This window comes from Engraulis encrasicolus, chromosome 3 (genome assembly GCF_034702125.1).
Source record: "Engraulis encrasicolus isolate BLACKSEA-1 chromosome 3, IST_EnEncr_1.0, whole genome shotgun sequence".
In the NCBI taxonomy this organism is placed as follows: domain Eukaryota; kingdom Metazoa; phylum Chordata; class Actinopteri; order Clupeiformes; family Engraulidae; genus Engraulis; species Engraulis encrasicolus.
The window spans coordinates 28,149,630-28,172,078 of record NC_085859.1 but is presented as its reverse complement, the minus strand read 5'-3'; the positions used below and the strand labels follow the sequence as shown (position 1 = coordinate 28,172,078).

At 44.2% G+C, this 22,449-nt stretch overlaps 1 protein-coding gene across 1 annotated transcript; it reads left to right on the top strand.

The window, feature by feature from the left end:
* On the top strand, window positions 1-15,367 carry ckmt2b (creatine kinase, mitochondrial 2b (sarcomeric)). Its single transcript, XM_063195134.1, has 10 exons — window positions 1-180; window positions 4,671-4,846; window positions 6,636-6,834; window positions 7,400-7,495; window positions 7,815-8,036; window positions 9,833-9,918; window positions 10,992-11,115; window positions 11,718-11,852; window positions 13,483-13,608; window positions 15,047-15,367. The coding sequence occupies exons 2-10, from the start codon at window positions 4,701-4,703 to the stop codon at window positions 15,161-15,163; spliced, it is 1,251 nt and encodes a 416-aa protein (XP_063051204.1). The 5' UTR covers window positions 1-180; window positions 4,671-4,700; the 3' UTR covers window positions 15,164-15,367.
* Window positions 15,368-22,449: the final 7,082 nt, after the last annotated feature.

The window sequence follows — 22,449 nt, the reverse complement described above, 5'->3', positions numbered from 1 at the left end:
GCTAAGGCCCGGCGCTGGTTCATTCCTCGGTGCACGCTGGGCTGTGTAGCTTGGAACGACTTCTCTTACTGTCTCTGACTTACTGACCAAGTGTCTCTCCTCTCCTCCCTGAGGACTTAAGGGACCCGTCGCTGCCTCTATCGCCTCTGATCCCCCTCTCTTCTCTTCTCCTCTTGCAAGGTAGAGTATACGGCTTTTTTCTTTTTGAAATACACAGGTCAAATGTGCGATTTTGACCTCTGCTTGTTATGAAGTGTCATACAATTCGTAATAATATCATAGTGATGAGTGGTGATGAGAAGAAGCTTTAGACAGTTAATTTAATATTCATTAGTAATTAGATATCGTTTCACAAGTTAAGGAGATAGGGATAGGGGGTAAATGCTTGTGAGGTCTGAGAATTAATGAATTGATTTTACTAATATAGCCTGCGTTTTCAGCTTGATTGAGTTTAGTTCAGATTAATTTTGATTTCAATTCATTTAATTCTTAAGGGCAGATAGCCTATACATGTATAATTATAACCCCAAAAACATGAAGCATCTGAGGTAACGCTTCCAGCTTATAAATGAATATTAAAAAATAAGTTAACTAATTACCTGAAAATATTGCACAGAGGTCTACTGGACTGTTTGGTGCAAACAACCCTAACATAACCCAGGAGTGTACTTAGTCTACTGTACAGCACATATTATGCCCATTTACACATTACCTGTTGCTTCCATGATAATACTACATTACCCAGAACACAGTGGGCCATTCACCTGCGCTGTGGTGACTCCATAGCCCAGATCCACAGCAGCTGGCCAGGCAGCTATACCCTAAGCCAGGAGCGACTGAAGCCTACTGAACAGATAAGATGAGATAAAGAAGATAAGATAAGTTAAGATAAGATAAGAATAAGATAAAGTAAGATTAAATGACTGTAGATTAGAAAAGCCTTTATATTTTTCTATAATAGAGAAATTTGCGGTGGGCGATGACAATGACAGTGTAATTTCACACAAAAACATGTAACAACAAAATATAGCCTACTAGACATAAGGACCATAATCAGACGATGAACAGGCAGACAGACATCTTTTATAGCACATGTGTATATACTGCCTGTTGCTGTCAACGCTCTATGCCCTTGTTCAAAACACGAGCCCGTTCACCTGTGGCTCCACAGGCCAGAGAGATAGCTAGTATTCAGCCAGGCAACTCTAACCTATACCCGGGGCGTAGGCTTTGTAGCCTCCTGTTTTGCACGTGTATTTCCTACTGCTGCCATGACTATGTTACCCAGAACACAATGGGTTATTCCCCTCTGTTGTGGCTCCATACTATAGCACAGACTACGGCCACCACTGGCTCACAAAAAACCTATTTGACTATTTGAAAAAAAAACCTGACCATTTCGCTGTTTTTTTTTAAAATAAATTGTGTTTCGATCACTGAAATGTTGTTTATTAAAGAAAAACAGTGAAATGTTTAATGTGCAGGAGTTTTTTCAAATTGTCTGCTGAGCGACCCATGGGACACCTACGGCGCATCTTCCAGCTGAGTTATGCGAAAAATTCCAAGTTTAACATAGTTTTTTCACAAAAAACTAGGCATTTAGACAGTCCAAAATACCCCTTTTATGTAAGCAAAGGCACTCTTCATTCAGTGTCCAAGGAAAATGTAATTCTTCGGGACACACCGTTAAAAAGCAGGACAATCGGGGGAAAACCGAGACAGGTGACAACACTACCCCAGACAGACAGATAGTTCTAGCATCCAGCCAGCCAGCGAGGCAGGCAGGCAGGCAGGCAGGCAGGCTGGCAGCCTTCAGTGTAAGTCTCTCTGACCGGCCCAGAATGTCACGTTGCTCATGTGGTCATGCACTCATGTGGCCAATGTGGCTTATGCCAACTGCAGGCTGGCAGTAAGGCTTAATCTAACCGGGCTGCTATTAATACTGTGCTCGGCTCCCACACCCCCACATCGTGCCTCCCAATCCCCCCGCCCCCACAGGGGCACCACACTTACCTTTGTATTCACAAACAGCCAGCCAGCCAGCCAGCCAGACAAGCTCTTTGCCATCATCAAAATAGTTCTGTACTCGTGTCTCTTTCTCTCTTGCTAGCTCAGATGCAATCGCTGGGCCAGGCATTGTGGCCAGGGCCGCTACTAAGGTTTTGGAGGCCCTAAGCATAACTGGTCAGTAGGCCCCCCTCATAATTAAATAATAATAACTATAAAAAGAAATAATAATATTGTGTTTTTTTAAGTCAATCTCAATTTAGGAGGACCCATTTGGGGGGCAAAGTGGTTGAGGCCCTAAGTGCTCTGCTTACTCTGCTTACTCTGCGTATGCCTAGTGCCGGCCCTGATTGTGGCCACCTCATTTGGGGGGTTTGTCTTCACTATATCCTGTACTGTGGTGATGATTCATTGGCAGGTGAATTACCTCTGTTGTTGTCTGGATGTGCTGTTTACAATAACGATTACTATGTGGTACATGATGGCTCAGTAGGCTAATCTGCTTCAAGTGAGATTGAGGTAAAGCATTTCAGGGAAAAGTGTACATACCGTAATTCTGTATAACAATGCTCACAAATATCATACGTTTAATGTCATACGTTTGTACCTGAACATTAAGCCCAAACTTGATTCCAATCTACCTCCTTTTAAATAATAAAATGAGCAGAATTCGTTTTTTTCCCAGAAGCGGGATTCATTTCACTGACCACGTGCCCTTTGACGCCAGTAAATGTTAGCCCTCTACACACACACACAATATACTGTATAACATGTAGCAGAATGCATACAATACAATATATGCCTGCAATACAATGCAGTACAACACAATGCAGTAAATACAGTTGGCAATCAAATGACTATGTGCTCAGCATGAGGCCTTCCCTACCTTTCCACTTGCACGTACTGCTGTTCTGACCTTTATCCAGTCACCTGTGCTTGGTAAAAAAGGTGGAAAGGTATGGTGTGCATTTGGACACACGTCAAGCCCTCCCTACTCCCCGCTCGTTCAACTCGCACGTCATGTACTACATCAAAGTGACCGGTACGGACAGCACCTTTGAGCGCTCTCACATTACAGCACATAGGACACGTATGCACACCACAGACCACCAAAGTGGAACAGTGGCATCACAATAGAGGGAGCTATCTCTCTGTCACCCCCTTGGGCGTGAAGGGTAATTGCTGTCATCAGGGCCGCTGACAGCTTCGACTGGGCCCAGGACAAAGTCATCTGAAACGCCTCCAGCCCCCCCCCCCCCCCACTCAATGCATTTCATGTAATGAGGACACAATTTTTTCTTATTTTAAAAAACATTTATTTTATTGTAAGTTACTTTTATTTCTATTTTATTCTTGCATTTTTATTACTCTCCTATTGTTAATTCACTGAAGCTTTGTTATACTTTCTCTACTGTTATGTATTTGTTTTTGATTGTAAAGTGTCCTTGGGTATTTTGAAAGGCGCTCAAAAATAAAATGTATTATTATTATTATTATTAATTATGGGCCCCTTATTTCCCTGGGCCCGGGAAAGGTGACCCCTTTGTACCCCCTTGTCAGCTTCCCTGGCTGTCATCGTAGCCGACCTTCAGGGCTGTCTGTGCAACTGAAGAGTGGCTTCTGGATCTTCTTTCTAACAGCTATAGTGTTGCCACCTGTCCAGTTTTTTTTCCTGATTGTCCAGGTCTTTGATGACCTGTCCAGGAAAGCAATATATACTTTCCTGGGCAATGAATGAAGGATTCCATTGCGTACAAAGCAAAAATCTCGATTGAGTTTGAAAGGTCCAAGAGTTTTTTTTTCAGACAGATGTGGCAACCCTAGTAACAGCCTCTCGCTCCCTTGTAAGACTGGTAGAGGCACAACTAAGAGAGAGTCAGGATGAGGTTTGGGGTCCAAGAGCATCAAGGGCCCATCAAGTATTAGGATATATGGTTAGGTTGGGGGCCCCAAAAGTATTTTCTACCTTTATAAGGGAGCCACAATTGCTAGCAGCGCCCTTGTGCTACTCTTTTGTGCTCTGTTGTTCTATAAGCTATACTAGACTTTTGTCTCTTCTGTGCAAAGAGTCTAGAACGGAGCGATCTACAATCTTTGCTTCTTTGGAACATTCAAGGATATTCAGGGACGGTTCTAGACCAAAATTACCTGGGGGACAAGGTGGGGCCATTCTTTTTTCAGGGGGGCACAAAAATTGGCAAAAGAGATACATTTTTAATGTTATGAAATGTATAATGAAGAAAAATGTATATCATGTTGCGCTCATTGGCTGTTCAGTGCATGGGCCAGGGGGAAATCTACAGGGGCCCTGGTCTAACCTGCCCCCTGTCTAGAGCCGTCCATGAGGATATTGCAAAGAATTCTGGGCCACAAGTCGATTGCATGCACCCTGCTCAACTGTCATAAAACTCCCTAGGGGATCCCCCATTATACAAATCTCTCTCGTAACTCATTGCCTCCTCACTACACAACTACAACTACAACTACTACTACTACTACTACTCGGAAAGATGTGTCTCATGTGGTCTGAAGAAAATGCAGTGTTACTCTTGGACCAAATACACTCTAGAAGATGCTAAATCAACTCTATACGTGTTGAATAAACACTGTATTGTTTTTACTGTGGTATGTAACACGGATCTCCTGTTGTCCTCCTACCCTAGGTCCGTTGTTGGGACAACTGTCCAGTCAAGATGGCAAGCACCTTCACACGCCTGCTGGCTGGCCGCAACACGGCTGTGATGCTGGCCAGCCTCGGTGCCTCCACCCTGGCCGGTGGCTACCTCATGTCCGACAACAGCCTCGTCGCTGAGGCCAGGACAAAGCTTTACCCTCCCAGGTACCTCTACCCACACACACACACACACACATACATACAGTACATATATACAATACATACATACATACATACATACATACATACATACATACATACATACATACATACATACATACATCCATACGTACATACATACATACATACTGTACATACATATATACATACCAATGTTACCTCCTTGATACATACTATACATACATACATGCAACACTAAGCAGAGGATGAAGCGACACGATACGACGCGACATGACATGGCACAACACGATATGATAATTTGATAAATGATATGATATGATATGACATGACATATGATATGAGATATGATATGATACAATATGATACTGATGCACATATGATATGAGATATCATGATAGGACACATAGTTGTGCGATATAATGATAATACTATACGGTGTAATGTGGTAACTGTAGTCGGTGTTGAAACCTAGAGGTTGATAGTGATGAGTTGGTGCCAAGAGTTGTTTCCTGGAGCGTCCCTGACACTCTTGACTACAGCACACATCCGCACTTAATCACATACACATTCTGCCAACGCACGTCACGTCAGTACTCCACACACCCACACACACACACACACACACACACCTGCCCTGCCTGTCTAGCTTTGCGTGTGGTGCAACGTGATCTGATTCACTCTCGCTCACTCCCTTGTGGCCATTTCATCAGCCAACGTTTTAAATTTAGACCACTCATCTCGCGCGTCAACACCTTCAGTCTCCTGACGCCTGTCATACACAGTTGTGTGTTGCGGGGATCTTGAATGAAGTGAATGAGTAAAAGTTTTGTTATTGCTGTTCCAATGCCGGAATAATTGCACACAGGGCCTTAGGGTAAAACACTGATAGGGCCCCCCCATCCGGCCTCCAAAACGCCATGCCCCCACTACCAATACGGGAAGGACCTGGGCCCAGGGGCAAATGCCCTGCTTGCCCTCCCTATAGCTCCGCCTCTGTGCTGTTCGGTAGCTCCTTGAACCCTTCACTATTCATGGTCAAGACTTTACTACCATAGTACAACCAGAGAGAGTATACTTAAAGAATCTCTGGTACAACACTACTACAACATTATGCAGAGCCTTTTGTAATACACAATGAATTGTTGATTTACAATCTGGTATCAATAAACCTATAACAGTGGCCATGTCTTAACATATGTATTACATTAATGTTTTGTACGACTTACTTTGACATTGTCTGCCTTGTCATTGATTGTCAAAGGGTGTACCTCTTACCTCACTTTCAAAGCTATTAGTAGTTATGTCAAATGTCCAGTGGAACATACACGGCCAGGATGAAGTAATTTAGTGCACTTATTGGATGAGCAGATGAATAATCAGTCTACTAGGTACCACTTAACAGTTTATTTGGTATTTGGATTGAGTTTTGCCTCACTTCTTTATTCACACTTAATTCGAAGCCAATTGGAGACAATTTTGGTCCCCTAGGGGAATGTTTCCCAACCTTTGCGTACCCCCTAAGACTCTTAGTTGTGCCATGAGTACCCCCTAATTCATGTCCTATATCACTTTCTCTGTCCTGATGTGACTACTCCATACATTTGTTATAGTAATAACATTTTCCCAAGTACCCCCTGCAGTGTGCTCACGTACCCCTTCTGGTACACGTACCCCTGGTTGGGAAACACTGCCCTAGGGGAAATTCTTTCTCTGCACTTTATCCCATTTTGACTAGTCAATCACATTGAAGTACACACACTAGTCCGTAGCAGTCCGTAGTCCGTGACTGACCACCTATTCCCCATGCCAACAGTGCCGACTACCCAGACCTGCGCAAGCACAACAACTGCATGGCACATGCCTTGACTCCAGCCATCTACGGCCGTCTGAGGGACAAGAAGACCCCGCAGGACTTCACCCTGGACCAGTGCATTCAGACTGGGGTGGACAACCCCGGGCACCCCTTCATTAAGACTGTGGGCATGGTGGCAGGAGACGAGGAGTGCTATGAGGTGAGCTGACCTTCTGACCTTGACCGTAGGACCTTGACTGTGGTCATCTCAACTCCACTTTACTAACCACCGCACAGAAACCCACCGCACAGCATTATTTCACATCACAACATCCCATAAAATATGACATCATGCAACACAGAAGGAGGTAATGATAAAGTTGATGGGACACCTCTTTTTTATGAGGTTACCTGACCTTGTGACCTTGACCCTATTATTTCAACATCATTCTACTAAGGATTCTACAGAAGCACTCCACACACATTGTTCCTCACATTATAATGTCACATACTAGAAAATGTATTATTACATCATGCCAAAACAGAAATGGAGGTAAAGATTGAGTTGATGGGACACCTATTTGATTTCATTTTCCTTTTCATATCACCGCTTTCTTGGTCTCGCTTTTTTTTCTTTGTCCCATGCACTGAAATAGGCCTATTCCTTGTGAACTCATGTAACATCAGGCAGGTCTCTTGTGACTTTGGGTCGTATTTAATAGTAAAATATGTACAGCATAGCTAAAGGTTGCTATCTCTCTCTCTCTCTCTCTTCTCTCCCACAGGTGTTTGCTGAGCTGTTTGATCCAGTCATCAAAGACAGGCACAATGGCTATGACCCACACACAATGAAGCACCCCACTGATCTTGATGCTTCAAAGGTAACGTATAACACTTTATCTATCACACATAGTAGGTCGTATGGGTGAGTCACTGAATAGGCTATGATAGCAGATGGTGCATGGGCCACAACGGTATGGCTCCTGGAGAAAGTTGTGGCTTTAGTGTACTGACCAGAGGAGCTTCATTACATCTTCATTCCAGAGACAATTTCAGATGATTTCCCCACAAATTCACCTTCACTGTAAAACACTGTAAAAAAGTAAGTTCCCCACTGCACTCACCCATACTCGCTGTCCCTGTTTCCCAATCCAAGATCATCTCTTCATCTGGTTGACTTCTCCACCTTCCCCACTGCAGCTCACCTCTGGGATGTTCGACGAGAAGTACGTCCTGTCGTCTCGCGTGCGTACGGGCCGCAGCATCCGTGGCCTGAGCCTGCCCCCGGCCTGCACCCGCTCAGAGCGTCGGGAGGTGGAGCGCGTGACGGTCATGGCCCTCTCCGGCCTCAAGGGAGACCTGGCCGGGCGCTACTACGGCCTCTCCGACATGACTGACGACGAACAGCAGTCACTCATCGATGTGAGTGGATAAGTCTGGGGTGCATTTCTTGAAACCATAGTTGCTAACTGCATTAGCTACTTTGTTGTTTGCATTGCAATTTCCTATGGACAACCACCCAAGTTGCTAACTGGCTAACAATCTTTCTGGAAATGCACCCCTGTAGGCCTACAGTAGGCCTAGTCTCTGCACTCTGTGTCAGACTATCTGACTACAATGCGACTATGCTGCAGCCATACTCAACTCAGTCACACATTGATGTGAGTGGACTACAGTGGTGTCTCATGACTAGACCCAGAGGTTTCAATCCCTGGTTCAAAAATTAAAAACCCTGACACAAATTTGATTTAGCCAGCTCTGAATCAGCTGATCGTACTGTTCAACTGCTCAAGACAGGTAGACCAGCTACTGATTTGACGTATGTCACCTGAGTTGAAGGGAAACTGTGGAAGGGTTTTTACTTTCTGGACCCGATATTGACACCTCTGAGTAAACAACTACACAGTAAAAAAGGCAGTGTTATTTCAACACTTAAAGAGTACTCTGAGACCAAATACACTCTAGAAAATGTTACATTGACTCCCCAAGAGTTGAATTGACACTGCTTTTTTTGACTGTGTACTATGCTGCAGCCATAGACATCGCCTAAATGTGCTCATAAGTAGGCCTATATTAGCATTATTATACCTAACATACTCAACGTACTTAATACTCATACAAACAAAGCATAATATTTTTTACATAGCTCAGATGTCAGGTAAATCCGAATTCTGGAAGAGTTAACTAAATGGTGTATAAATACTATGCAATAATGTGTTAAGAATGTATGTACAAAATGATAGCTCATGTGTAATTTCAACACATTTCATGAATGCCACAATTGCATCTCAATAACACCTTGACTTCTAACACAACACCTTAAACCCTCCATCGCCCTCCCTGTCCTTTTGTGCTGCTCTGGTCCCAGAACCACTTCCTGTTCGATAAGCCCGTGTCTCCTCTGCTCACTTCAGCTGGGATGGCCAGGGACTGGCCTGATGCCCGTGGCATTTGGTAAGGTGGTAGAGTAGAGTAGGGTGTGGAGTACATTCAAGTATAGTGGCACAGTAGAAGAATGGCTAGAGGAGTGTCAAGTGAAAGTAGAAGTACTAGTGCTGTAATTACTGTCAGTGAACTGAAATGAGACCTCCAAAAAGACGTGCTGGATCTCAAATGGTGCACACATGTCGATGTTTCAGCCGTATGGCGCATTAATTACACACTGAAACATAGTGCTTGAAGTGCACAAGTGCACCATCTGAGACGCAAAGCAATGATTTCATTCGGAATCGGGTCCAAAATGCAGTATGGGAAATGCATTATTATGGGACTGGGAAATATATATCGGACCATTGTTTTGACAATATTAACAAAAGACTTGTGTGAATCTAAGCCATAGAGCGTATGTACATACATACAGTATGTAGGAGTAGTAGTAGTAGTAGCAGCAGCAGTAGTACAGAGGAATAGCTGGTTTAGATCAACGATTATTTTGGAGTGGATGATCTGGGATAAAACAGCCAGCACTTCTCATATGGTTGAGGATCACCTAGCTCCTGCTTCTTAGAGGTCTTGTTTTCAAGCCTTCATGCCAAAAATGGTTCCTTTTGCTGAGTGTCTTCCCATCTTCCCAGTAATCCTTATCACCCTCCTCTCTTCTCTCCTCTCTCTGTTTGTCTTGTTGCTCTTGGTTTGTCCTTCCGTCTTGTCTTGTGCTGTGCTGTCTTGCCTGTCCATCTGTTGTGTACCTCTGTACCTGATTGGTCGATATGGAGTAGGACCACTTCCTGTTTGACAAACCCGTGTCCCCACTCCTGACTTGCGCAGGGATGGCTCGTGATTGGCCAGATGCCAGGGGAATCTGGTATGGAGCATGTGGTTTGCATCAGCAGCACAAAGCCGCTAGAGAGCCCCACAGTGTTGCCAGATGTACAATAATTATCGTATTTGTACCATTATTTTGCCCATTTTGTCCTGTGTATGAACAAAAAAAAGCATGACGTACGATAATTTCAGAGTTGTCATTCAGGACATTTGGATGCCTGGAAATAACAGTTTGGGTCTTGTACGATAATTTCCTCCAATAAAGTGCCCAAAAACGATAATTTTGAGGTTTTGGTACGATAATTCAGCATGTTCCATCTGGCAACACTGGAGCCCCATTAGTTGGTGCTCTGGCATGCATTATGCATGAGAGTGAAGTGTACCATATGCACTGCAGATGAAGGGGGCCCAAAGACACTGCTTGGGTGCTGTGTCCAAAATGGTGGTCCCTTGCTCACTACATAGCCAGGGTTGCTAGATGAGACTGATGATTTCCAGCCCAAAAAAATGCTCAAACCCCACCTGAAAGCACTACATCCTGCACAATTATATTGCTTTCTATGGCCCGAAATGGACTTAAAATTGACTTGAAAATTAATTGAAAATGGATTTATAAATGCCATTTGTACCCACAGACGGCCATCCTAAGCAGCCCAATTGGGCGGGAAACCACCCAATCTGGCAACACTCTACATGGCACCTGCGATTTACATCATTTTGTTCCCTGCATACGTAGTCCATGAATGAGTGAAGCCCCAGAATTAGAACCTCACAGCCCGGTGTGCGGTTGAACACGTCCAGTGTATGACGGTGTGTGACTTTGAACTTTTTAGCTCTTAAAACCCAGTTCAGAAGTCAGAAAAACCCCTCCTTCCAACACAGGTGACTCTACTGAGTGTATGTGACAAGTCTATCTGTCATGGGATTCATTGGATTGGATTGGGGTCATTGGATAGTCAGCTGATTTAGAACTGGTTGCATCAAGTTTGTGGCACGTTCCTTTTTTAAAAAACTTTCTGGACAAAAAGGTTGTCATCTCTGCCCTTGTAGCACATTAATAATTTGTCCTGTGTGTGTGTGTGTGTCATACTACGTCTTCCTCCTGAAATGTAGGCACAACAACGAGAAGACCTTCCTGATCTGGGTCAATGAGGAGGACCACACTCGCGTCATCTCCATGGAGAAGGGAGGCAACATGAAGAGAGTCTTCGAGAGATTCTGCAGAGGCCTGAAGGAGGTATGCCACCACCGTCTCAGAACTACATACCAAACCAATGCAAATTGGGGTTTTTTTTTTTGCTTTTCTGCCATACATTGTCCATTGAAAATAACTATATTGAAAATAAATTCTTGCTAAATGAGCAGTTCCAAAAATACAGGGATGAAAATGAGGTCTCAAAACACACAGCTGTGACAGTGATACGCGAGTGTGTGAATGTGCTGTTTTTGGTGGCATGTGCGTACTTGTACATGTGCATGCTTATGAAGTGGTATGTGGATACAACTGTACAAATGTGTGAAATGATGTATTGTACGTAGGTGGCATGCCTTCCAACAATGTTATGAATGGGTGAATGACAATGTGCTGTGGGTGAGTTGCATATGGACAACAGAGTGAATGGCTACGTTTACATTATGTTTTTCATTCCAAATTAATAATTCCGAATGTAATAGTTCCATTGAGTTCCCTTTGATCTTTCATTTAAATCCAAATTGTGAAGTGTTTACATGACGTTTTCAAAGCGGAATTAAGCTCTATTCAGAATTACAGTGAGTTAATTTGGAATTAAATGTCCCATGTTAACGTAGCCTTTATGTGTGTTTTTTGCACTGTGATAGGTGGAGAGGCTGATCCAGGAGAGAGGCTGGGAGTTCATGTGGAACGAGCGCCTGGGCTACATCCTCACCTGCCCCTCCAACCTGGGAACTGGCCTGAGGGCCGGAGTGCACGTCAAACTGCCCATCCTTAGCAAGGTGAGTGACACACTTTAGGACTCAAGGAGGTTTTTTGTCAGTTTTTGTACAGTGGTGTGCACAGACATTTTGGGGGGCAAGTGCTGAAGTGGGGGTGTTGGGGGCATGTGGAACTTCCGACTGCCGAGTTGTAGGGCATTATTGCAACATGCTTTTGATCGTGAAGCATTTGTAGATTATCATGTTAACATGTGGACCACAGTAGTACATTGTGACATAAAATAGGCTATCTTTCAAAAAGGGCACTATTTGTCCTATAGGGCAAAGGGGCAGATGCTTTAGCACCACCTCGTCCCTATCTGTGCACACCTATTGTCATCTGCATAGAAATACTAAACATAAAGCGTGTAGTAAAAAACTAGACTGCCTGTGCAGTCGCCTTCGACTGCTTAAGGTATATCCCTGAAACGCAACGCTTCCAGTCCCCCATCATTCCTACCACTCCCGTCCACCTTTTCATAAACGTATATGATAAATACAAAATATTAAAGAAATATATTTAATATCTATACATAGATCAATGACGTGCATAGGCTTAAAACCAAATGACTATTGTGAAAATGAAGCAAAAAATGGGGCAAATGGTAACACTGCTTTAATGGTTCACTATTACAGTGAATATACCACATTAGGTACAGTGTAATAACCATTGTAACAATATTTAATACCATGTAATACCAGTGTAACACCATGTACCAATTTTGTACTACATCATGTATTTTTGTGTAAGTGGTATTACATGGTATTGCATATTGTTACACTGGCATTACACTAGTATTACATGGTATTAAATATTGTACACTGGTTATTACACTGTACCTGGTATTGCATATTGTTACACTGGTATTACACTAGTATTACATGGTATTAAATATTGTTACACTGTACCTAATATGGTAGATTCACTGAAATGGTGAACTGTTAAAACAAGGTAGTACCGGGCAAATCAATCCATCCAGTCAGAAGTTATGGGCCAAATAAAAATTCCGCCATTTTGAAACTGTTGACCTCCAAACTCAAATCAGTTCATGAACCTACCCTAGAGCATTAACACACCAAATCTGGAACAAATCCATCCGACTGGTCAGAAGTTATGAGCCAAACAAAAATTCGGCCATCTTGAATTCAGCCATCTTGAAAGTGTTGGCCTCCAAACTCGAATAAGTTCATGAACCTACCCTAGAGCATTAACACACCAAATCTGGGAGAAATCCATCCACCCAGTCAGAAGTTATGGGCCAAACAAAAATTCGGCCATCTTGAATTCAGCCATCTTGAAAGTGTTGACCTCCAAACTCGAATCAGTTCATGAACCTGCCCTAGAGCATTCACCCAAAAAATCTGGGACAAATCCAAACATCCGTTCAAAAGTTATCGCATTAACACGAAAGACCTTACGCGGCGGCGGACGCGGCGGCGGACGCGGACGCGGACGCGGACGCGGACACGGCGGCGCACGCAAAACCGTTTCGGGGATATAATTATAGTTGTCCTTGCAACAAGTGTGTCAGAAAACACTAATGTGCCGTGCGAGATCGTCAAGTGTGCCTCCTCTTAATTCATTCAATTCATTGATGAAACTGTTAATGAAAGTGTTTATCTCTTTGTTTCATCTCCGTGCTTCACACAGGATGCCCGCTTCCCCAAGATCCTGGACAACCTGCGGCTACAGAAGAGAGGCACAGGCGGTGTGGACACCGCTGCCACCGGCGACACTTTCGACATCTCCAACCTGGACCGTCTGGGCAAATCTGAGGTGAGCTAGTGTCCCGGTCAATCTGTACTCGCACTACTACTGCTGGGGTGCATATCTTGAAAGCATAGTTGTTAGCAGTTAGCAACTTGGGTAGTTGCCAATGGGAAATTGCATTGCAACCAAAGTAGCTACTGACGTTAGCAATTACGCTTTCGAGAAATGCACCCCTGTACAGTAAATCAACACCAGTAGACTCTGTGGCCAATGCATTGCATCAAATGCTATTCAGCAACATGTGCTGCAGCAACAGTTGCTAATGTTGGAACAGGTGCTCAAATGGCCTCAGGGAAAGACACTGATAGGCCCCCCTCCCCATGCTGCCTGTCAAGGTCACAATAGGGCCCCCGCCACTCGGGCCTCGGGGCAACTGCCCTGCTTACCTCCTCTTCATAGCTCTGCCCCTGATTGCTATGCTACAGTGTGTGTTCCTGCCGAGCTATTGAAGCAGTTGAGGCACACATTGTAAAGCTTTGAGTGCTCAGAGAAGTAGAAAAGCTTTACGTCAATACAATCTATTTCTGAATGGAGGTCAGGGGTGGACGACATCCCCAGATTCAGAGAGTTAAAACCCTGTCATGTATTTGCTCCAGTCAGGGTCAGCTGATAGCTTTGGCTGGGCCCAGGACAAAGTCCTCCGAAAGGGCCCCCCAACCACCCAATATATTTAATGTAATGAGGGCCCAATCATAGGCCCCCCATCTCCCTGGGCCTGAGACAACTGACCCCTTTCTCCCCCCTTGTCGACTTCCCTGGCTCCAGCCATGTCGAAGAGTTTCCGCACTCCTTCAGCCAGGTGGATGAACTTATTAGTGAAAATCCCCTGTGTTAGCAACACAGGCAGAAGGAATATCTGGCAGGACTTTCTCAATCCAGTCAGCCTGCCTCTGATTGTGCTGGAGAAATACAGTTATTACAAGATACAAGATATTCTTTATGCTTGAGAGTTGAGCGTGCCTGTTGCCCGTGACTTCTCAAGTCTGAGGTAAACAGGGATCCCTTGCAGGCGTGAGGGGTATTAGACGAGCAACATGGGTGCACGGGGTTAATCTGGTCTGGCAAAGAGGATCCCTCAAATCCGCGTCAGACGGCATGGCCATATTGTAGTGTGGGCTGAAACGGCTTAGTGGCAACCGCTAGCCTAAGCTTGAACTCAGGTGCTGGTATTGTTCTACATCTGTTCCAACGTGCCTTTTTCTGTTTGTAGGCTAGTACTGTTTCTGATAAATTTCTTGTATCAGATTTCTGATGTTTCTATCAGATTGTACTGTACTCACATTGTACCTAATGAATGCATTACGACACAAATACAGAGCCTATCAAAAAACAAACAACAAAACAAAAACAAAAGTGCCTTCTAGCCACCAGCATTTGTGATGTTTTTGATGCTAACTCCACTCAACATTAATATGTGCTGCTACTGTGCTGCTATGTTTTGTAGGTGGAGCTTGTGCAGATGGTCGTTGACGGGGTCAACTACCTGATTGACTGCGAGAAGAAGCTGGAGAGAGGCCAGGACATCAAGGTGCCCCCTCCTCTCGTCATGTTCAAGAAATAAGCGAACGATAGACAGCAAGAGATAAGCGAGAGAACGAGAGAGAGAGAGAGGCCCTAACCTCACCTCACCTCACTCCACCTGCAGCCTACATACATAAGCCCCCCTGAGGATGCCCCGTCCTCCTTCCTTCCCCCCATTCTCCACCACCACAATACTGAAGGTCTTACTTGAACTCAATAAACAATCCTACTGGAAAAAAAACTTGCAGCATGCCTTGCGTCTTTTTTTCCTCAATTGTTTTGGGGGATTTTACGTTGTTGTTTTTTTTCCAGATGGGTCAGTTTGGGAGTGTGACAGGAAATGAGTGAGAGAGATGCGGAGGATTGGGAGATGAAATCAGGTTAGACTCGAACCCGGGTCTGTAGCATAACACTACAGTAACTTAGCCGTTTGAGCCACAGACGAAAACGCTTCTTACCCCCATAATGGTCAGCCATTTCCTACAGAGAATCATTATGTGGGATTTAAAACATGGTTTTGGTTGGTTGAAGAGTGTCAACTGTTCCATCTGGGACAAAGTTGAGAAGGATTTACGGGCTGAGCAAAGTCTTAGCAGCAGGTAGCAAATGAGCAAATATCCTGCTTGTCCATCTCCTGTTAGTGTACACCAAATAACACTCAAAACGTCATGCCTGTTAATCATGTCCAATCATTGTCATAACAAAACATTGTTATGACAATTTGTCTGTGGGATTAATTTCGCAACAAAATGAGCTCAATGCCTCTAAAAGGTGGAGAGGAAGAAAGACTGTTTCTCAGAGTTCTTCCTCAGCCCAACTATTGGTTAATAATTTAGAATAACAATCCTTAGACACGGCATTATAAATGAGCTGTTACCAGAACTACTGGGGACTACCCTTGACAAGGGCATGTGTTTTCAGCCAAATTCTGAGGCCATATATGAAAAGGTCCAGCAGCGTCTCTATTTTTTAAGAAAAATTAACACTTTTAATGTATGCAAACAATGATGTCTTTGTTTTATAGGTCTTTTATTGAATCAGCCCTGTCCTCTGCTATTGTTGTGTGGTTTGGTAACCTGAAACTTGCTGAACGAAATAAGCTGGGACGACTAGTCACTGTGGATGGGAAGGTCATAGGGGAGGAGCAGACTCTGCTCAGTGAACTGTTTTATCACCATGTCCAAAGGAAAGCGCTTGCGATTTTAGACTGTGCGGATCACCCTCTCTATGGGGAGTTTGAGCTTCTGCCATCAGGCAGAAGGTTTAGACTTCCAACCCAAAGGACTAAAATATACAAATGCTCCTTCATCTGCACAGCTATAAACATGCTAAATTTGCACAGATAATGTTGCCTCCTGCACTTTGCATCCTTGCATTTTTTTGCACATTGCACTGGTATTTTAATCTCCTCGTTTTGATCTGACCTTTTATCTATTTTATCCTCTTTGTCTCTTCTTTTATCCTCTCACCTTATATTGTTTTATTTTATTGATTTTTAATTCTGTGTTGTCTGTGTTTAATTGTGCTGTGTTGATCCCAGGTACCTGTCTTTAGTCTATTTGTTGTCTGTTCTGGATGTCTTTACCTGCTACAAACCAAATTTCCCCCTTGGAGGACAAATAAACTTGAAACTTGAATTTGAAACTTGAAACTTGAATGGCAATGACCAAGTCGTAATGTATTACTATAGGCCCCGTGCACTGCCATAGTAGTGTAGTACTATAGTAGTAACTGTAACTTTCAATGTCTATTACAGCATGCCACAGGAGGTACGGCGTGCATTAAGGGGCTACAAAGTTTTGTAAATAATGAACTAATAATTATCAACTAAATATTAACAAATGTTTGTAAATGAGTCCGAAATATTATGTTAAAGGAGTCATCCGGTGTGAAATGGCTTATGTTGTGTTAAAACATGATGATGAGCCCATCTACCTCGCCTCCATAGGTCCCCTACATTCCGAAGTCCGAGCGCTATTCAGAATTCCAAGAGCTAGATGAAATTTAGCTTCTGCTGTGATGGACCGGCACCTGTTTAGCCGTTGTTATAAATCTCTACTTTCCACCCATTTACGAGGCTCAAAGTTGCTCAATACTTCATTCCGCAGAGTCACAGGGTTGTTGACATGTAAAATGAGGCATAGAGAACTTTTCTAGTGCACATTTAGTTTACAAACAGGGCCATTTGGAGAGGCTGCGTCACTGCCCGGCTACAGCCTGCACCACAGAAGGTCTACAATTACAGACACTGCACTCACTCGATCCATGCCTGCAGTTCACCTACAGGGCGCTGTTGTGAGAGCGCAGTCAATTCATTCCGAATGGAGTCTACACTCACCCGTTGGCGCCCCTAGAGTGCAGTACCACCCGGAAATGTGATGAGTGAAGTGTCTGTACTGTAGACCTTCTGTGGTGCAGGCTGTGTAAACTCAACCCTGATTCCAACCCTTACCCTGAGCTGCAGCCAAACACGGGCGTTTGGTGCTGCTGCTGCTTTGGCTACTGCCCACACACACACACCAACCTAAGCTGTTAAGCCTGTGGCTAGACTACTGTGAAATGGAAAGTCAACCTTTTAACCCATTAAGCATTATAAATTTGCTGTTACCAGAAATGGCAATGACCAAGTCGTAGTGCATTACGGCCCTGTGTTATGTCATAGTAGTGTAGCACTACGGCAGTTAACTTTTCAATGACTATTACAGTGTAGCCAGGCTGCGCCCTCCTTGTGATGCAACACCTTTGGCGGCGGCGTGATTGCAAGTTTATGATAGTCAGGCTAATTACAGTGTTCCACTGATGGAACGTCGTGCATTATGGGGCTACAAGACCAACTGAAAGCCCCAAATGGGAAACTCCAACTCCTATTGTCATTGTGACACAGCACTCCACAGCACACAACGAAATTGCATTTATGCCTCACCTGTGGAAGGCGGCAGCCCCCAATGGCACCCCAAGGGAGCAGTGTGGCGCGACAGTACCCTCCTCAGGGTACCTCAGTCATGGAGGAGGATGGGGGAGAGCATTGGTTAATTATTCCGCCCACCAACCGGGCGGGTTGGGAGTCGAACTGGCTACCTTTGGGCTACAAGTCTGACGCCCTAACCGCTTACTCATGACTGCCCACACAGATCCACAGTGTCATTTTTAGTTGTTTACTACTACCCATTCACAATTGTTAAGTATGAAGTATAAAAGTATATATATATAGTCTTTTTCGATTATATTTTGATAGGACAGTGTGACAAGTGGACAGGAAGCGAATTGGGAGAGAGACGGGGAAGGGTCGGCAAAGAACCCGGGCCGGGAATCGAACCCGGGTCAGCCGCATGGCAGGTGAGTGCCCTACCGGTTGGCCACGGCAAGGCCCGTGAAAGTATTTTTAAACCTTGGAAATGCACAATTTTACATACATAAATAGGGGGGAAGATGTTCCATTTTAATCTGCCATTTTGTATTATCAGTCACAGAATTGTAGACATCGTTTGTTGCAATACCTCTGGCCTGAATGGCACAAAATCCTACACAGTTTCATTTTAATAAAATGTGAATGGACAAGCAAAGGAGAGGAATTAAATGTCACAAATACCAGCCCTGCCGGGGCCCTCCAGTAGGGCACTCGTCTGCCATGTGGCCGACCCGGGTTCAATTCCCGACCTGGGTCATTTGCCGACCCCTCCCCGTCTCTCTCCCCATTCACTTTCTGTCCACCTCTCAAACTGTCCTGTCAAATGAAGTTGTAAAAGACAAAAAATGTTACAAATACCAGTGGCACGTGGTGAAATGAAAGCTTCCTCGAAATGAAGGCTGTCACTACGTATTATCAATGTGACAATGACCCTTTAGGAAAAAACCTTTCAAGATTGCCATTTTCATAGGTTAAATCCTTGAAAAAATATGACTAATGCTTGCCATCACTGTCTTTTTGCAACACAAAAGGCTCTGACTTCTTTCGGGTCTCCTTTTTTAAAATCAATTTCATGGGAAATGAATGAACATTCAATGAACAATCTTATTTTTGCATAGGCCAAAAAAACCAAGACTAAAATTGAGGATTTTATTTCCTTCTGGAATACTGCTGCACACAACACATAAATATGTAATCACAACAGCCCAATCCCCACGAGTTCAGGCACCAAAGTTCACACATGCTTGCTCCTGTAACTTTATTAAACTTGCTTTGATTCCTCTAATACAGTTCTCATTAGCGCGTACGTCTGTTTTGTTGATTGGGGTGAAATTACGGTGGCGTGCCGTGTGGTGGTGTGTAAGTGACTATAGGCCTCAGCATACCACACCAAAGGCGGCAACCAACCAAGCAACTCTGTGACCCCCGCTTCCTTCAAGCAGGCTTGTGCTTGGCCTGGCCCCTTCATTAGAAAGCTAATAGACTTCCCGAGGTTAATTTACCACCCCAAAAGCAGATTAATGACGTGTATCTAATAATGTCATTAGTAGGCCTACCCCACAGCGGATGGCCAGCTATGCTCGCGGAGGGATGCGTGGGGGGGTGGGGGAGGCGGAGGCGAATCTCTGATCGGTCTCGTCTGTGAGAAATCAAGAGCCAGTCCCAGTGATCCACATTCGAGGTAGACTTAGAAAGAGAGGGGGGGGGGGAGCAAGAGAGAGAGAGAAAGAGAGAGAGAGAGAGAGAGGTGGGGGGAGCAAGAGAGAGAGAGAGAGAGAGAGAGAGAGAGGGAGGGAGGGAGGGAGGGAGAGAGCAAGAGAGAGAAAGAGATAGAGACAGAGAGAGAGAGAGAGAGAGAGCGAGAGGACACGTAGCTCGCGAGCTCCCCTGAAATCAATCCAGCAGGGTTTGTATTTATAGCGGGCGAGCGGATAGCTGAACGTCATCCAAGCCCTCTGTTCTCGTTAGCATGTGAGGAAGGCGCGCAGGAACAACACAGGGAGAGGAATACTCGCACGGCTCATGGCTCACGTCTCACAGCGTTGCTATGTGGAGGACGACTGGGGGTCATGGAGGGCCGTGTTTAAAGACTAAGTGATTGTCTTTCTCTATTTGTCTCTCTGATTATCTGTTTTTTTGTCTGCCTTTCTGGCATTGCCTGTGTGTGTGTGGTTGTGTGTGTGTGTGTGTGTGTGTGTGTGTGTGTGTGTGTGTGTGTGTGTGTGTGTGTGTGTGTGTGTGTGTGTGTGTGTGTGTGTGTGTGTGTGTGTGTGTGTGTGTGTGTCTGTGTGTGTGTGTGTGTGTGTGTCACTATTTCTGTTTTTATATGTGCACTACATGTTACAGCTTTTATATTTTTTTTAGGGCTCACACTTTATAATCACGGTCCCATTATGATATCAAGTTACAATGTGAATTCTCAGTGCCAGTGGTATTAGTAGTCAGGTTACTTCTATGGGGATCAAAATCCCAATAGTTAATTCTAACTTAGCAAGACAATGTCATTGTGAAGCAGGCAATACATTCTAGATGGTTTTGACTCTTACAGCCATGTTAACATGTTGATGATAAACAACACGCGTGCCATTCACTGCCACTTCTTTTCCATGAATGGCATTGTGATGCCAATGTATATTTTCATTGTCAAAATGTTTAACCCTTTAAAGCACTCCGGTACCACCAGTGGCACACTGTAATAGGCATTGAAAAGTTAACTACCATATTACTACAATACTATGACATAACACAGGGCCATTAGTAATGCACCACGAATTGGTCATTGCCATTCTGGTAACAGGAAATGTATAACGCCGGGTCTTAACCGGTTCAGGAGAGTAAATGAAGATCCCTCACCCCAGAATATTCAGTTTGTTGGGACTGGAGGCAGGCTGAGAGCAACTGTGGGGACCTCGGGGGTGAGGATAATCCTGGCTATTGAGGACAGAGTTCAGAGTCATTATAGCAGATGGCATGCTGCCATGTTAAAAAGCTGACTCACTCACTCCCCCCTGTGGGCAAACAACCCCACTACATTTTTTTTGGTATCTACCCAAAGTGAAGAGCGCCCTCCCTTGGAACACATACAGTAGGGCTTTTACTCTTTTTTTTTTCAAGGTAAGTACTACATAAGTGCCATAGATTGGCAAGCCAGACAATGTCACTTGAAAACTTTAGTCTGGTCAAAATCACACGGTTCAAAATGCTGTGTGCTGTGTGTGGAACCCTGTTGTCATGCAAACTGCCTCTGCCAACAATGTAGGCTACCCAATCAGAGCAACAGTGACTAACCTGCAAAAAACAGAGACCGACCTGCTCCAACCGTTCAAACGGGGAAAAAACAACCTTGTGTTACTACAGAAGACAGTTTTAACATCCTTTTAGGACCTCCAACAGTGCAGTACTAGATTATCCGGGCAAAAATACTTTCTGCCACTGTTAATTCAATACTTAGTCAATTTAATTTGGTCCCTGAGTACTCTAAGGGTTGAAGTAACACTGCATTGTTTTCACTGTGTGCCTTGTCTGATCATACATTCCCTCTATATATTTGGATCTCATCCTGGACACTGACACTGGCACTCTATTGTCTTAAAATGTGGGAAGACACAGCCCTGTTGAATGGCATTACAAAGGTCGAAATGTAATAATTATTCTGTGTTAAGTTCAACAGTGAAGTGTATTCAACAATGTTTGCTTCTGGGTTTCATGACTCTACATACACTTCATTTCCATCAGGGCACATAGAAAAAGTCACTGCCAATGAACATCATTTGTACACACAAAACAAAGATCTACTGTGTATTTAAACCACTTGGGCATTTCTATTGGAGCTATTTTCTATTTTCAGTGGAGCATAATAATGGTGAATTTGCCTATATTCAGCATGCTGATATTACAGACTCCCGCAGGTGAGAAATTTCAAATGATTCTCTAGTTCTTTTCATATGACAAGAAGAGAAGCTACTTGCGATTTCCCTACTGTGACGAAAAGACACTCAAACCTCCTCCAAGTATAGCATATAATAGCATAAAAACGCACAGCAACTAGGCAGTACATATTATTATTATTACATAACCAAGTAACTACTGACTACAGCCTACGAGGGCAACATATTCATCGCCTATTCCTGATTTTCACTAGGGCAGCAGCAGCAGCTGCACGGTCTGTTTATTCAGTAATGTTTACACTGACGGCTCGGCATCAAAATGTGCTTCAGCCTCGCGAAGCTCGCTTGGCGAGAGAAGACCTCGAGTGCACTTGGAGGAGCGGCTCTCTTCCACGCAATTAGAGGCGGCGGCATGTAAACACTGACAGGGAGTGAGGCAGGCGCATGCACTGACTCCCACTCTTTTAATTGAATAAACATGTCTGAATGCACTCACGATTAATCTGTCTTAGAGGGGCGCTGCAGAGTACA